The sequence below is a fragment of the Cyprinodon tularosa genome, unplaced genomic scaffold, assembly GCF_016077235.1.
Source record: "Cyprinodon tularosa strain WSP-4 unplaced genomic scaffold, ASM1607723v1 ctg1106, whole genome shotgun sequence".
NCBI classification, from domain to species: Eukaryota; Metazoa; Chordata; class Actinopteri; order Cyprinodontiformes; family Cyprinodontidae; genus Cyprinodon; species Cyprinodon tularosa.
In genome coordinates, this window is record NW_024037901.1 from 89,540 (window position 1) to 104,270 (window position 14,731).

At 38.7% G+C, this 14,731-nt stretch overlaps 2 protein-coding genes across 2 annotated transcripts in view; both read right to left on the reverse strand.

The window, feature by feature from the left end:
• gpr83 (G protein-coupled receptor 83) overlaps positions 1 to 1,469 on the reverse strand; it is a 55,391-nt gene extending 53,922 nt beyond the window's left edge. Inside the window, exon 1 of the mRNA XM_038298085.1 lies at positions 968 to 1,469. Coding sequence (XP_038154013.1) covers positions 968 to 1,396 — 429 coding nt within the window. The 5' untranslated portion in view covers positions 1,397 to 1,469. The remainder of the gene's footprint in view (positions 1 to 967) is intronic.
• An 11,161-nt stretch (positions 1,470 to 12,630) lies between these two features.
• On the reverse strand, positions 12,631 to 14,316 carry LOC119791788 (GRIP1-associated protein 1-like). The gene has a single exon (XM_038298098.1). It carries the CDS (start codon positions 14,314 to 14,316, stop codon positions 12,631 to 12,633), a length of 1,686 nt encoding a protein of 561 aa, XP_038154026.1.
• Between the last annotated feature and the right edge of the window lie 415 nt (positions 14,317 to 14,731).

A 14,731-nucleotide genomic window follows, 5' to 3' on the forward strand; every position in this document is an offset into this window, starting at 1 on the left:
TCAGCTTAAAGTGGTTAAACATTCAATAAGCTCATATGACAGAACTAATCTCAGAATTTAGCATTTACGTTTCTCATCTGTGATGGAAGAGTCACAGAGAGAAACAAATAGCTTGTGAAGGCACCGCCGATGCCATGTACTAGTGTGCAAAACCATACCTTAGCATATGCGGTCATATTCAGTAAATTGCAATGATGCTTATCCGTTAAGAAGGTATCAAATTTACTATTTATTTAGCATTTGATTGAATGCATTTCTGTATTTATCACCACCCTGTAAGCAAAAACAAAAAAAAGCCTTAAAAACATCAGTTTTTGCATTTATTCCTATCTAATAAACCACTAATTACCCTGAGTTTCTGAAATAAATGAACTTTAATGGTGTCTTAATATGTTAAATAGAACTGTACACCAGTTTGTGAAACGAGTCTGGATAAAAGCATGTTTTATTTTAAACTGTAGGGATCCTACAGTAATGCAGCATTGCCCCACCACCGCCAGTTTCTGTAAACCATCAGTTAACAAATTAACAGTAGGTTCAGTTCTTTACTCATAAAGGGACATATTTGGCTTTTTAGAAACAGATCCAGCTCTTTTTTTTTATTATTCAATTTTAAAACAACAGCCTACAAAACAAGCTGATTGGCAAGGTTCTTGCACCTGAAACAGATGCTGAAATTGTATGAAGTAAATGCAAATTGTGATAAATATGTAACTCATTTTAGACCAATAAATTGTTCTATTCAAATAACAATATTTCTGCTTAAAAAATCTACCAAAATCAAACTTTTGCTGCTACATTAGCTCGTTTTATGTTTTGTTTTTCTTTCTAAGTAATTCTATTTTTGTCATCTACACAATAAAACAATAGCAGCCTTTCTTTGGTTGCTGGTTAGTTATGAGAATTTGGCCCCTTTATTGAATGGGGCCCCATATAGAGATTTGTTAGTGTCCAGTAAAGTTCTTACCAGAGTAAATGGGGTATTGAGCACTGTGATGAAAATATCGGCAACTGCCAGGTTCAGGATGAACAAGCTGGTGGAGGACTGGGTGCGCTTGTTTTTGGCCACCACATGGCACACCAGCGTGTTCCCGAACAGGGACACCACGATGATGAGCGAGTAGGCGGCCACCAGCAGCACCTTGACTCCGCACTCCTGCGACTCTTTCCCGCTGCTCTTCCTATTCGCCAATGAGCGCCATTCCTCCAGCATCCCATCATCGAAATCCAAGAGGAAAAATCCCGAAGTCCGGTTCCCCGAATCCGCAGAAACATTCAGTAAACTCTCCATGCGCGGCACCACCTCTCCAAGAAGAGAGGAGTCGTTACGCGTTGCTGCCCGCTGGGAGCCGACCACCCAGACAGCAACAAATGCCCAAACACACGCGGCTCGCATGGTTCCACTCTTAAATATGAAAGAAAAAGTGATGTGAGGCGCGGAGTTGGAGGTGATGCTGAAGCTGCAGCAACAAGTTGAGTGATGCTGCGCTGTTTTAAACGCACGGAGCCCCTCTGCGCCTGGTCCAGGTGGGCTGCAGCTGACTGACTGCTGCTCTGCCCATATTGATTTGCACCTCAAGAACCTGTTTGTCTGCAGGCATCCCTGTTTTAAAAGTCAAATGTCGCTGTTTAACCCTGGAGACTTTGCAGGGAGTGAGAATTTAAATCCTTTAGAGGATAAAAAAAATTCAGATATGCATGTAGATGAAATGTTTGCCTTTCACTGCTGTCGTTTATTTTGTTTCTTTCACTTGTCTTTATAAAGAAAATATCCACATTTCTGACCAAGTTATTTTATGTAACCTAAAAACATTTCACTGCAGCTGAAGAAGTCATGGTTTGCTCCATACTCCTGGAAAAAATGTTTCTCCAGGGGGAGCTATAAATTCAAAATAGACTTATAGGCTACCTATAACAAATAAACGTATAATAAGTTACCACACCAGTATATTTATTTAAATGACAACAACATTATAAAAACACTTAATAAAAACAAAAACACAAAATCATGTGCAGTTTCACCTTTTTTTGCAGATAAATTTTGCCCTTCTGTCTGTTAGGATAATTATCATTGAAGATGAGTGAGTTTATCACACCCTGGTATGGGCTGCCTGTTGCGCATCAGAACTGAAATTTTAATCTAATTAGGACAATTCCTCTGTCTAGATATACAGTTATAATCTTCATTTTGTACATGGAGAAGATTTGGAAATGGAATGAGAGCGATGTCCTATCTTGATAAGACTGGAGACATGGAAGTCTAATAATCTGCTTAGGTGTATGATGTAAAATGTGATGATGTGGCAGAGTGGAGATGTATAAATTGCCTTTTTCAACCATTAATCGGGGCCACTTCCTTAGAGGTGAGCCCAGAGGTAAGCAGCTACCATTCAGCAACCCTAAGCAATTTCTCTGATCTGAGTGATTACAATTTCTATCAAAAGCTGTTGTTATGTCTCCTGGTTATTAAATAAATATAAGTTATGAAATGATATCTAAAGAGTTTGTCCCGAGTGATCTCTTTTCAGAGAAAAGAACCGGAGAGATAGAGCATCAGGGTGCATACACAGAGCCTATCTTGTCCTTGAGAGAACCAAATTTCTCAATGACTCTGGTTGAAGTCAGGGGTGGGTTTGATTAGGTGCTTCTCCATAGAGAGCATGTTCAGGTCATTGAGACGATCCTGTGACATGATGGTCCTGAGCAAGGTCTTGACCCTCTGCAGTGTTGAGAAGCACCTCTCAGATTCAGCTGTGAGACTTTTGATGAGGATCTTCAGCAGAGCCACAGTCTCTTAGAGGGTGTGCTGAAGATTTTTCCCTATGAAGTGCTGGTACAGAGCCACGGCTCCAGCTCTTGAACTCATCATTGCTGTAGATAAGAACCTGCTCAGTTTTCAGTTTGTTCTTGTTGAGCAGTGGGTGGGCTCCATGGTGGTGTTGAGTGCAGCTTCAGGGAACTGGCTGCGGTCCTGGAGTCTGTCTGCCTGCAGCATTGTAGCAATGATCAGAGGCTTTTCAAAGGAAAATCTGTGTTTTGCATGGTCCAATATGGTGTCACAAAACCTAATATAAATAATCTACCAGTTTAAAAATGGAGAAGCTATTAGTCAGCTTTATATTTTTTAATATATAAAACCTATTTCTTTTCTGAGAATGTGTTTATTTAAGAGCAACTATTTCCAATTAACAAACACCTATAAAAAGTAGATTATATTATATTATTTTCCATGTAAATCCCTGTTTGTTCATTCTTCTTTGCCTTTTCTAAAAAGTGCTTTAAATCAGTCCTACCTGCCTTTATCTATGCTGGCTCAGGTCCTGATGTTTGAAAAAGGAGGCAGGGAAAGCAGAATAAAGCCTTAGCCTCACTGCATGCAGTTAGCCAAGCCTTGTAGCTAAAGCAGGTTCCTGGAAAAAGACCGATTGTACCGTCTCCCTCTGTATTTGGACATTAATTTTAATGTTCGGCTGATTGGGTCCAAACGATCTCACTTTCCATGAACAGCAGACATGTTCATAAGTCACTTTTTGCAAGTCCAAGTCAAGTCTTAAGAGCTCAAGTCCAAGTCAAGTCCCAAGTCTTGAGAAGGCCTGTCACAATTATCAATTAATCGCACAATAAATTCTAATCACGCGATTAATTAAAATAAGTGCAATAATTTGCGTGCTTGCTTGTTTCTCCTTGTGTTTTCATCTCCGTCACTGAGACGGTATAGCTTAAAGGTTACTATATCTTTGGAATGATCATTATCTTGAACTGGTAAATGAAAAATACAATTAAAAAAAGCACACACGCTATTTTTTTTCCAGTTAAATTTTGCATCTTTATTTTCTTCTTTCAAAACAACAATTTTCTTGAAGTATTTACCTGACATTTGTGGTTACAACTTTTTCTAGTTTTAGGAGTAAATGTCTGCTCTTTTATTTTTAAGTGAAAATGAGGGCTGTGGGGAAAAAAACAATCACAATCCTGCTTTTTGTTAATACATATGAAGTTAGCAACTACAACAGATAAAGAAAAACCCTAAAATACCGGGACAATAACAATTATTTCATGAAAGAAACATTGTGGCAATAACTTTTTGTAGCTTAATGCCCTGGAACAGACAGAACCGACTTGGAGGGCAGTATTTTAAATTCAAATCAGTTTATTTATTTAATGCCAATTCACAACATTATTCACAACATATTTCTCCTCTACTGCCATGAAGTTTTTAAAGCTTAGCTTGTCGATCATGCATGCATGCACATGGGCGCGCGGGCATATATGTCACGTGGCGTTGCGTCAGTGACGTCAGTGCTACATGCCCCTCTGCCGTTTTTTTTAATTTATTTTTTTTTTTTACCTCTGCTGTGTGCTGGTAAGGCAAGCGGCGATCAGTCAAGTTAGTAAAACAAAAAAACCTTAAAAATAAAATATAGTTCACAAGTCAGAAATCACGAGTCTCAGACGAGTCTGAAGTCCTTCAAATGCAAGTCTAAGTCGAGTCTAAAGTCATTAAATATGCGACTTAAGTGCGACTCGAGTACGAGTCACAAACTCGAGTCCCCATATCTGATGAACAGTGTTTTATATATGTGTGCACAGTGTCAAAAAGCTTTTTGGGTATTTCATCCATAAATATGAATTCCTAATGAATTTTCATATGTCCAGTCTTTCTTTGGATCTACTCATCAAAATAGAGTTTCACATTTTAGGGGCAGGGGACAAATAGCTGGGATGGGCTTGGAACCCATTCATACATAATTGCTCGCAATTGTAGTTAAAATTAGTTTTGTGTCAAAAATCACCTTCCAAAAAAATGTCATATTTGTTTTTTTGTCTTTAACTCTTCCATCAATACCATCTAACCCAGGAAATTTCTTGTACACTGACTTCGGTCACAGTGCTTAAGATGTTGTTCTGTGTTCTCTTTCCACCTTGAGAAGGTTCCTGACTATTTCCTATTTGATTGTTATGTAGTACACATGGCTAAATCCAGGGGTCTGCAACCTGCCAAACCACTTATGGCTCTTTTGGATTACAGTGGCTCATACTAAACTGAGGATTTTCCTTTTTATATGAAAGTAATAAAATTACATGTTATCACAGGCTTCCTATTTATTTAATGCAGTATCATAAAATAAATTAATAGCCCAAGAAATCACTCAGACCAAAAACCACATGTTTCTTCACATCTTCTCCCTTGATAAGAAGAAACATTCCTCTCTGAAAATCTCTTCTCTATTTTTGAAATATTTAAATTTTCCTTTGTTTTAAAACATAAATATGAATATTAAATGTGTTCCTACATTTTTCAAATGTGGATTTTCTTTTCAACTTAGGTTTCTTTATCTGTCCCTCTGTACAATGTAAAACATCATAAGCTAACTAATCTGAAGCATTAAATAGGTACTGTGGTTGTATACAAACTGTATTTAGTGGAAATGGGACAGAAAATAGTTTGATTTGTACAGTTAAAGAGATAAAAACCCTCACAAATATATTACATTTAATCTTACACTTTTTTGAAAAGTTGTCAGGTATTAGCAGTCATGATTGACTCTTCCCACCAGTTTATGATGGTCAAAATTGTTAAAAAGATATGGCTGCCTTTTAAACATTTTCTAGTTTTCTGTCCAACACCCTTAATTTGCCCTCTTCTTTTTCAGTATATTGGCTAATTTTTTGCCTTTATGGTTTGTTAAGCCACATAGGAATGATTTATGATTCACTTTGGAACTTTTGAAACATTATTTATAGATATCTTCCAAACTTTTAGACTTTTTTCGTCATCCTTTTGTTGAACACAGTTTTCAAGGACATTCTGCAACATATTTTGCCATAGTCATTTAACCTTTAAAGGACCTACCGGCAAGCTTAAAAGATATATCTCTTTTTAGGCATATTTCTCAAAGAAGAAGCATAAAAATTTTTGAAAACTAATGCTTAACCACTTGAATTAGAAAAAAGTTATAATTTCAAGGAAAGACAATGTCTGTCTGAGATACTTCAATGATCATTGCTGCAGCCACAGATTTAAACGGACATGTTTAAGCATTGATTTCTGTAGTGTCTTTGCACAAAAGTGACTATGTTAATGTGACATTTACTTTGCATTTCATTTTCATCTCAATCTTTATCCCCATTTTGGTATGTTAGTATCCTGTGCTCATGAGTGATTAAAAACACCCTAGATGATAAGATCTGTGAAGATGAGATAAATGCCATCCTGCTTTATTACTCATCTGACTCCCGTAGCACTGATTCTGTTGTAATAAATAGGTTGTAAAATGACTGGAATCAAATGAGAGATTATATGTCTGGGACATAAGGCGTAGATATATATGTGCTAAAAGGATGACAATTTAGGTACTTGTATTCCTTTGGGGCATTTTGTATAAGGCTTGTGTCAGTTGGAACCCATTGTGGGCATGTTTTGTACCTACCTGGTTTAACAGCCACCTTCTCAAAGTAATTTTATGTACTTAAGGCAAAATCCTTTGATTGTTCCTGCGTGGAAACTGACCACAGTTTTGTAGTATAAATTTGGTCCTCAAACACCAACAGTCTTGGTTCTGTTATGTTTTCTTTTGAGTATTCAGTTTGACTTTGCTCCATGTTTTCTAGTTTTAGTGGTTTAATTCTTATTTTGTTGTGTTCTCTGGTTATTTTTCAGTTTTCAGGTTTTTATTTGTTGCCCTCTGCTGCCCTCTTGTGTTCTCCTTTTTCCCTAGCTTCTTTCCTGTCTGCTCTGTTCACACCTGCTCCCAATCTGCTCGTTAGTCCTCTCTCTGTTCAGTCTCCCATAAATACACTCCTTATGCAGTTCCTCAGTGCTGGTTCCTCGTCTAACTTCCTCCACCGCCGTCTCTCTGAGTCTTCCTCGTCGAGATTGTTTTTTCCCCCTGATGTATCCATGGTTTCTGGTTTGTTTGACTTTTTTACACGTTTGACTTTTTGGATTTTTGGTTTCCTGCCTTTGTTCTCTGTTAACAGTTCATTGAATCATCAAGAAACTCACCTTTGCCTCCCTGCCTCTGCATTTGGGTCCTCAAACCGCAACCAACGCCTGACATCATTGTAATACATGCTGGCTTACACTTACATCATGCACCAAATTTGTTTCCAGTTTCCTATCAATTTACAACATCAATCTTCAGAAGAGATATTCTATATCTTATATTATTTGTCCCCTGGTAAAGAAAAGGAAGGTGAGTTATTTTTTATAGCATATTTCAGTAACAACACAACTAAAAGTAAATATTAGGTACAGGAAAAGAAAAAGTCACAGTACAAACTGAGTTTTCAGTTAACAATTTAATTGGCAAATCTAATGAAGAGGTTAGTCAACTTAATTTAAAGAAACTTTGGGCTTCCCCACTCATACAGTCTTATGGCAGTTCGTTACAGACCATTTCTTACCCTTTATATAGTCCATAATATAGTCCCAATGATATTAAGGAGTTCTGGCTGAGCAGCAGTAAAACAAGTAAATAACATATAATAAACTGTATGAAAAACAGGTACATGTTATTCAATCTGTCTCAAAACTGTTTAGTCTGGTAGTAGAAAGAGTCAATTTAATACGTTTCATTAAAGTTTTCTGAAGCAAGTTCTGAAAGGATGGAACTGAGTGAAAAAAATTCTTGTTGCTCAACTCAATCTGAGCAAAGGCACAGAAAGAAGCAGAAAATTATACCTAATTTCTCAGTGCATTTGCAGGACAGATAGAGGCTGGAAGTCGACTAAGTTATACCTTGAAAAAAAAGTTAACCAATGGGGAAGTCTTGAAGCAACCAAATCGGGCCATTCTACCTATGAACATAAATCACAATAGTGTGTTGACAGTTTGCAGTTCATAATAAATTTCAGCAGGATGGTCAGAGTCGAACATCGACATTGTGACAAAGCAACCATGTATAAAAGATCTCAATAGTCCAACATACAGTTGGTCAAATTTGTATTGAACACTCCACTCTTATTCTCATTAAGTATATTTGCAGAGGTGCTATTGACATGACGTTTTCCACAACGTCAGTAACATTTCATGCAATCCTCACATACAAAAATAATCAAAACATAGCTGTCCAGAAACAAAGTTATGTGTAATGAGGTTAAATGACACAGGGAAAAGGTATTGAACGCACTTGCTGAAACTTATTTAATACTTTCTACAAAAGCCTTTGTTGGCATTGACAGCTTCAGGACGTCTTCTGTAAGAAATTTGTTGCATTGATTGCTCGGGTGTGATTTTGGCCCATTCTTCCAAAAAGTCTTCATATCTTCAAGATTTCTTGAGTGTCTTCTATGAACTCTGATCCTAAGTTCTTTCCATAGATTTTCTATTGGATTAAAGTCAGGTGACTGGCTGGGCCATTCTAGAAGCTTTATGTTCTTTCTCTGAAACAATGGAAGGGGGTCATTGTCTGGCTGAAAATCCACCCATATTTCCTCTTCATCATCCTAGTGGATGGCAGCAGATTTTTATCAAGAATGTCTCTGTACATTTTTCCAATCACCCTTCCTTCAATTACCATATACTGAAAAACAGCACCACACCATGATGTTCCCACCTTCAAACTTCCCTGTTAGTATGTTCTTTTTGGGATGATGTGCTGTACCCTTTGACTTCCAAACATGATTTGTACTATGGCATCCAAAGAGTTACATTTTGGTCTCATCTGAGCAGACTATATACCCCCAATATTTAACAGGTTTGTCTAAATGTTGTGCAGCAAACTGCAAACAAGCCTCAAAATGCTTTTTCTCAGCAATGGAGTCTTGCGTGCTCAGTGTGCATACAGGCCATGGCGGAGTGCATTACGTTTTTGTTTAAAAAAACAAACAAACAGTTGTACCTATTAATTCTAGGCCTTTCTTAAGCTCTCCACGAGTGGCTTTTCTGCTCTTGGACAACTCTTCTAATAATTTGTTTCACTCCTGTGTTAGCAAACTAATGAGGAGCACTTGGTTGTGGTCAGTTTATGGTGAAATTATGTTCTTTCCACTTCCATATTATGGCCCCAACAGTGCTTACTGGAACATTCAGAGGTTTAAAAATCCTTCTATACCAATGTAATTATTAAGGTTGCAAAGGTCTTGAGAGATCTCTTTACATTTACCCATGATGAGATGTTTCTTGTGTGATACCAGAAATGTCATGATGGGCTTCACTGACTTAACCCACATGCAGAACACACCACAGAGACAGGGATAAAAAGTTCAACAGTTTATTGAAAAAGCACAAACATGCAATCACAGAGTCAGGTACAAGCCCGGGACAGACTTCATGGGATCCTCTGTAGAGAAGGGAGAGTTTGGTTAGCCAGGGGTCTGGAGTAGCTTGACTGAGTTTGAAGTTGATCAATACCTGAAGGTACTCAGACAGACACGATGAGAGGGGGAACCAGTTGGGTCAGAGTTTGAGGGTTCAGCAGAGAGTTTACAGCGGCAGAGCTTGTCTTCAGACTTGAGTATTTTCAGACCTTGTGGTTTTGCCAGAGTTCTCTCCTGAGAACTGAGTTCAGATCCAATGCGATTCTTCAGGTTTGGCTCGTGAGGGCAGGCGGACAGGTCTAGGAAGCAAAGAAGACAAAAACAGATTAGGTCACTGACAAATTCTCTGTAACACGGTAGATCAGACTGGCAGGCTTGGCTCAGGTTCTGCTAACCATAACTTGGCAACACTCTGGCACTGAAGACAGGTCTGGCTGCTGCTTTTGTAGTAGGTCTTCTGATCAGGTGATGATCCTCAGGTGTGCAGGAGGCTCCAGCTCAGGAGACCCATAGCGCTCTCTGCTGGAGACAGGTGGCAGAAACTCCAGATCCCAACAAGAAATACCTTTTTATAGGCCATCATTTAGGACTGAACCAGCTGATATTAATTTGCACAGACATCTTTGCTTTCTAATTACTGAGAGATAGTGGCTGGTGTCTTGGTTTTCCATGCCTTGTTGCATCTCCCTTTCTTCATGTGTTCAGTACTATTCCCCTGTGCCATTCCACATGATTACACACAACTTAATTTCTGGACATCTATGATTTGATTTCTTTTTATGTGTGGATTGTTACCAACAAGTGATGAAAATGTCTGGTCAATAGCACCTCTAGAATTATAAAATTATGGAGAAAACTGTTGGCATGTTCAATACTTATATGGAGTTTCTGAAAAAAGCTAATTTCTGGCAGCATATGAAAAACAACACTTTATATGAAAATAAAACCCCACCAAATAACAAAGAGCATTGGTAGTCAACAGTCAACAAGGCTTTTTGCAAAGGTTAACTGGCCTGAGTAGGACTGGATCAGATGCAATATGTCATCTATGTGAAACCGCACCATTTCAGCAGGCACAATCTGCCCTAATATGTTTATATAAATCAGTAACAGAAAAGGACCTAACATAGATTCCTGCAGCACTCCCCCATGGCCTGCTACAGCTTCATATGGATTTTAGAGCTAATCTTTTTAACCAAGGAATAGCTTGCTCAAAAAAACAGGGGTGCCAAAGTCTGACTGTCAAAGTTTTGGGGTCCACACTATCAAAGGTTTTTTTAACAAATCCATCAAAGAGCTTTTCCTTTCTTTCAAGGGCAATAATAATAGCGTTAACCTCCTTAAATGCAGGTGTTGTTGTAGTATACCTCCAGCTAAAACCTAGAGTAACTGAAAGGAAGAGACAACCTCCTTTACTTGGTGGCTCTCAAGAGATTCAGAGTGGTTACAGAGGATTGCCAGGGGCTCGACTACTGTCAGTTTCAACCTTTGAAAACAAAGAATCTATTAGATCAGGTCTTTGAGATTTCTTGTGGCCTAAAGCTTTGAGGGGTATATATTTATCAGCAACAGAGAAAGGTTCACAGCTTAAAAGCTTAGATGGAACACTGTGAGTTACAGCAGAATCAGTTTGCTAATAATAAAATAAAAAGACAGATGGTATGAAATGCTTCTTAAAACAACTCTACCTTGTCTCTTTTTATCAAGTACGGTAACAGAGTTTTTTTAAACATCGATAGGCAGCCAGCTCCTGAGAGCTGTTTTTTTTTTTTTTTTTATCATGGTGAAGTTTTTCAATATTTATCCAAAATTTGCTCAGTACCCAGCAAAAAGGTTTAGCTTATAGGAGGGAAAGCAATAAAAGAGAGCATTTATATTTTAATCGTCAAAATACAGTGGTATATAATCTCGGCCCATATTTTATCTTCAGTATTGTGTGTGTGTGTGTGTGTGTGTGTGTGTGTGTGTGTGTGTGTGTGTGTGTGTGTGTGTGTGTGTGTGTGTGTGTGTGTGTGTGTGTGTGGGTGTGTGTGTGTGTGTGTGTGTGTGTGTGGGTGTGTGTGTGTGTGTGTGTGTGTGTATGTGTGTGTTGATTTTTTTTTTGTTTGCTTGACCATAAATTGAACTGCTTCATGAGATAAAGTAGAACTATTGAGTTTCCAATATGAAGAATTTGGACGGCAAGAGGAAGGGATCAGAGAAACGTTAATTTGAATTGCTTTATGATTGGTCAAAGGGGTGGAGAGAATTTTGACATCTGAGTTGTCTTTAAAATTACTTAAAATTAACCACAAGTCTATTCTAGATTGTCTAGATCTTGATTTATTGCACCAAGTAAAGTTTCGAACAGAAGGATTTTTTTTCTCTCCATATATCAAGTCAAATTTTTGCATGAATATTTTTGAATTTGCATTGGAACTAGCAGAGTTCCATCTGGCCATCTATCCATTGAATCATCCAAAGTGATATTAAAATCCCCTCCACAGACCAGGTAAGCATTAGGAAATTTGGCCAGCCAAAATATAATTTTGCTTTCTACCTCATTTAACAAGTCTTTATTTTAATGTACTGTGTTGTAGCCATAAAGCTTGACAGGTATAAAATTAAACCTGTATGAATATCTCTCTAATAACTGACACCAAATTCTCTTCTTGACATAACCCTCTCCATTTATCTGGGCTTGGGACCAGCACCAAGAGCACATTAAGACTGTAGGCCCCTTGTGGCAGGATTATTATGTGTGTGTGTGTGTGTGTGATGTATAATGGAGGTATATGTGGGAGTTTTGGTAATGTTTTTTATGATTTGTTTATGATTTTTATTTTTATTTTTTTATCAGGAATACATTTTTGTATTTATCATTAAAAAAAATTTAATATGAATACATTTGACTGTGACGAAAGAAGACAAAGAAAGGGTGGGCAAGCCGGAGCACCCGGAGAGAACCCACACAGGCACGGGAGAGTATGGCAGCTCCATGCAGAAAGGTCTCCTTCTACAAGGGAACAGCACTAAGCACTATTCCACCGTGCAGCCCCACTCTGTTTACCAGGATCTAATCAATGCCAAGGTAGGAATCTACCTCAGAAAAAGGCCCTGGTATGGAGGCAGTGCTTTTTTATTTACAGGGAACCATAGAGTTTTATGGAGGGTGACGGGTAATATTATGGACTGGATTACGGATGTTGTGAATGGGTCTGGGGAGTTAAGGGTTAAAGGAAGAATAATGAAAGTTAAAGGTAATGGTTATAGGGAAGGGGTTGGGGAGTTAATGTAAAGCGTGAAGGGAGGTAAAGGTATGAGATTCAGTAAATGTTTTGTCAGTTTTAAGTTTGTTTGGAGGACAGTTTTCTTGAGTTTTAGCAGAAATTATTTTTCTGACTTATGGCTTTTAAAGAGGTTGACAATTCTTTTCCTTAAAGATTTCTTTTTTTGTTTTCTTTCCGACTCCTGTTGCAGATTTTTGAGCTCCTCCATAAGGCTCTCTGTTACTTTGTTCTTCTCCTCCTCCATCTCTTTCAGAGTCTTCTGAGCATCTTTAACTTTCTTTCGAAGGTAGTACTTCTCTGTTTCCCACTGCTCCCTTTCATCATAAAGAACCTCCTCAAGCTCTTCAATAGCTACGTCCAGTTTTCTAATAGTGTTCTGCTGCTGAACACTCCTGAGCAGCGTTCCCTTGCTTAGGAGACAGGACTTTTCACGGTCCCAGAGCCTTGTTTGCTTCTTCATATCTTGTTCCATCTTCAGCAAAGCAGCCTTTAAGTCACTGGTTTCCTGCTCTTTCTCAGCTAAGCAGGTATCAGCCTCCTTTGTTCTGGCTTTCTCAGCAAGCAGACTCGTTTCCAGTTCCATGATTTTTCTTGCAGCGTCCTGATGTAATTGGTTGTTTTCCTGCTCTTTCAGACGCAGAGAAGCATTTTCCTGTTCTAACTCAGCTTTCTGTAACTCCAACTGCATTTTCAGCTCTTCCACCTCATCCCTTTGTTGTTGGTTAGCCATAAGTTGGCATTTTTCTTCCTCCCACTGGTGCTGCTGTTCCTCCAAGTCTTTCTCCATTTTGACCAAAGTAGCCTTTATTTCACTGGTTTCCTGCACTTGTTTGGCTAAGCAGATCTCAGCCTCCTTTGTTCTGGCTTTCTCAGCAAGCAGACTCGTTTCCAGTTCCATGATTTTTCTTGCAGCGTCCTGATGTAATTGGTTGTTTTCCTGCTCTTTCAGACGCAGAGAAGCATTTTCCTGTTCTAACTCAGCTTTCTGTAACTCCAACTGCATTTTCAGCTCTTCCACCTCATCCCTTTGTTGTTGGTTAGCCATAAGTTGGCATTTTTCTTTCTCCCACTGGTGCTGCTGTTCCTCCAGATCTTTCTCCATTTTGACCAAAGCAGCCTTTAAGTCACTGGTTTCCTGCACTTGTTTGGCTAAGCAGATCTCAGCCTCCTTTGCTTTTGCCGACTCAGCAAGAAGAGCTGCCTCCATTTCCTTAATTTGTCCTAATAATCTGGTGTTTTCTTGTTGAAGTGCTGCTCTCCCATCTTCTGTGGACTTTAAGTTGAGGCCAGCTTCCTGTACTGCTTTTCTCTTCAGGTTTTCAGATAATTTGATGTTTTCTTGTTGAAGTGCTGTGATCTGCTTATCTTTTGAGCTTATGCAGATCACAGCTTCCTGCACCCTTTGCTTCATACAAATTGCCACGGTTTCCAGGTGTCCCGCTTTTTCATTGGCAGATTTAAGCCCTGCTTCCATTTTCTGAAGCTCAGCAGCAGTAGTCTTGATGTTTTCTGACAGCTTCTTGATTTCTTGTTGCAATGCCGTGATCGTCTCGTCTTTTGCCCTTATGCAGATCGCAGCTTCCTGCATCCTTTGCATGTTAGCATTCAGCACAATCTGAAGCTGGCTAGCTTTCCAGTTGCTATGTTGATGAACTGCCTCTAATTTGTTAAGCTCAGCAGTGAGAACATTCACATGTTGGGATAGTCTGATGTTTTCATTGTGAAGTCCTGCGATTGTCCAGTCTCTGGAGCTTAAGGCGGCTTGAAAGTCTATCTCAGAAGTCATGATACTACCTCCTGCATTTCCAGAAGAGTTTGCAGCTATGCTACCAGATGTAACTTCCATAGTATTTTCTACTAGAGATTGCGCCCACATGTTGGCTTTAACTGGAGGCACCACGTTTGACTGACCTGATTTACGAACAAAGAAAGAGGAATTGGCAAATTCCAACGTTTGTTGCTGATTCAAGGCAGCCTTTTAAGCGCAACAAGAATTTGTTGGTTGGTTTGAAACACAAAGCTATATTTTCAACAAAAAAGCTGGAGTGATTTGCTCCGTTGGAAAACAAAAACTGTTTCTCTAATCAAAAGACGTAAGTCAAGAGACGCTAACCATACGAGAGGTTTCAGGAAATGGAATGACTTAATGTCTGCACTATACTTGTAGTCTGACTGAGTCACAAGTGATGATGTCACAAGTT

Bases quoted from the DNA above. Each gene is read 5' to 3' on its own strand.
- LOC119791788 (XM_038298098.1), bottom strand. From the start codon at position 14,316: ATGACTTCTGAGATAGACTTTCAAGCCGCCTTAAGCTCCAGAGACTGG.